General features: G+C 37.2%; 1 protein-coding gene across 5 annotated transcripts in view; it reads right to left on the bottom strand.

Moving 5' to 3' along the window:
- Nucleotides 1–2,296, bottom strand: part of NAP1L4 (nucleosome assembly protein 1 like 4) — a 77,617-nt gene that overhangs the window by 48,052 nt on the left and 27,269 nt on the right. For all 5 annotated transcript variants that reach the window (XM_027774402.1, XM_006141083.3, XM_027774405.1 and 2 more), the window contains exon 2: nt 1,031–1,061. In XM_027774402.1, coding sequence (XP_027630203.1) covers nt 1,031–1,044 — 14 coding nt within the window. In that variant the 5' untranslated portion in view covers nt 1,045–1,061. The remainder of the gene's footprint in view (nt 1–1,030; nt 1,062–2,296) is intronic.

Below are 2,296 nucleotides of genomic sequence, written 5' to 3' on the forward strand. Positions count from 1 at the left end.
ATTAAAATAAATGAATAAATAAAATAAAAATAAACAACAACTTTCCTTAAAAAATAAAAATCCCACCACTTGGTACTCCCTCATTCACCTCAGACATACATACCACCCTACAGTTATTTCAAACATCTAGCCAAGATTCTTTTTTTTTTTTTTTAAGAGGTTTTTGCTATAGGGTGCATGCGCTTGCCAGACAGACAGAGACAAACAAAGAGACAGAAAGCGAGAAATCACCCCCCGGGGGGATGGCCACACCGCAATCCCTTCTCCTCCATCCTCCTCTCGGGATCTTGGGCACGCAAACACACGCGCCTGGCGTGAGTTTTAAGCCACCGGGTCCAGGACGCGAACCGCGGTCGACTATGTGGGAGTCCAGCAACACAGCCATTACACTAACTGCTGGTCGCCACCCAAGATTCTTATATAGTTCTTATTTATACTTCTTTTCTCAAAAAATATTTGCTCCAGTCCAAAAGCCAAACCAACCAAGAAAAACATGCTGTTTGTTCAGCTGGTCCTGTGACCAAAGCAAAGCACTCTTACCAAGTTAAGACAGTAGCAACAGTGGCTCTGTAAGCAAGCCATTCAATGTTTCTTAGAAACAATGAAACTTCATTAAAATAAGTGTAATAGTTTGCAAAGATGCCTAGACAGTGACTTCCCCCACCAAAAACCTTTCAAAAAAAAAAAAAGAAAGAAAGAAAAAGTGACCTTTAAACAATCCACAAAACTAAATCTTTCATTTGGCCAGTGGCAGCTACAGAACCATAAGATGGCATTAATTATCTCAGGGGAGCAAAATTATTGCTTTCTACAAAATGTTTGTAAATCACTATTTGAGCAACTCTTTATAAAATTTCTTTATGGGCTAAAGAAAAAAAAGAAAAAAAAAAAAAAAAGCCGTCCCTAGTCCCCAAAATGCAATTAACTTGGATTTGAGATGAATTTGAGTGATGTTTTACAGAAACATGGCTAGGCTTTTGCTCATCAACTAAGTTTTAAATTCCAATAAACAAAGTCCATTTTAACTTACCTGTTATCTGCCATCTGAATGTTTTTCTCCCCTACAAATAAAAAAGAGGTACAATAATTCTATTTATGAACAAAAACATATGCTCAAATATACTATTATAGTGATTATATATGGGATGAGGCCTACTAAAAGGGTCAGTAGGAAACTTGTAGAGTGGTGGAAAGGTTCTAGATTGGGGTTACTTGGGTATGTATTTCTGTCAAAATTCACTAGATTATTCACATAAGATCACACATTTCATTATGTGCAAATTTATTCATAAAAATTTCTCTTATTGGGGCTGGCAGATGACGTGGTGGTTAAAGGAGCTGGACTCTCACATGTCTGACAGTTCAAGTCCTGGACCTGATGGCTTGCTTTTTCTCTTTTGCTCATTCTCTCCCATTCTGTCCCACTCTGGGCAAATTAAAATAAATAAATAAAAATAATTCTTAAAAAAAAAAAAAAAAAGTATCCTACCGGCAGTAAAATGACCAGACCTCAAAATAAGAATAACTAATTCTAATTTGCCTCATCTCAATAATGATGTTTAGAAACATTTATTAAAGGACCAGCTGTACACTCCCACATGGCTGACCACGGTTTGAGTCCCGGACCTGGTAGCTTGCTTTCTCACTTTTCTCCCCTCTCTCTGTCTCTGTCCTCTCTCTCTGGTCAAATTAAAATAAATGGATGAATAAATAAGATTAAATAATTATTTTTAAAAATGCACACTCCCTGTTTAAAAAAAACATATTAATGCTAGTCCAATTATTTTAAACCATTTACTGCTTATATTGTCTTCCAAATATACACAAATACATGTGTATTTTTTTGAAAGTATATTTTCAAATATACTTTTAAAGACATACTAAAATAATGTATTTGGCATCAGCAGGTGGTGTGGTGATTAAGGCGTGGGACTCCCAAATGGGTAACCATGATTCAAGTCCTGGACCTGGCAGCTTACTTTCTCTCTTTCTGGTAAGTGCACATGCCCTATAGCATATTAAATAATAATGATGATAATAAAGTTAAATAAATAACTATCTTTTTTTTTAAGGAGAGATTTTTTTAATAGGGTGCATGTACTCACCAGAGAGATGGAGAAAGAAATTACCCCCCTGGGGGTGTGTGTGGCTACACTGCAATCCCTTCTCCTCTATTCTCCTCTCTGAGCATGTATGCACATGCACCCAGCATGAGTTTAAAGCGCTGGGTCCAGAACTAGAACTGCTGTTGGCCTTGTGGGAGTCCAGCTCCTGCACCACTACGCCACCTGCTGAA

The sequence above is a fragment of the Tupaia chinensis genome, unplaced genomic scaffold (genome assembly GCF_000334495.1).
Source record: "Tupaia chinensis unplaced genomic scaffold, TupChi_1.0 Scaffold000047_1, whole genome shotgun sequence".
In the NCBI taxonomy this organism is placed as follows: domain Eukaryota; kingdom Metazoa; phylum Chordata; class Mammalia; order Scandentia; family Tupaiidae; genus Tupaia; species Tupaia belangeri.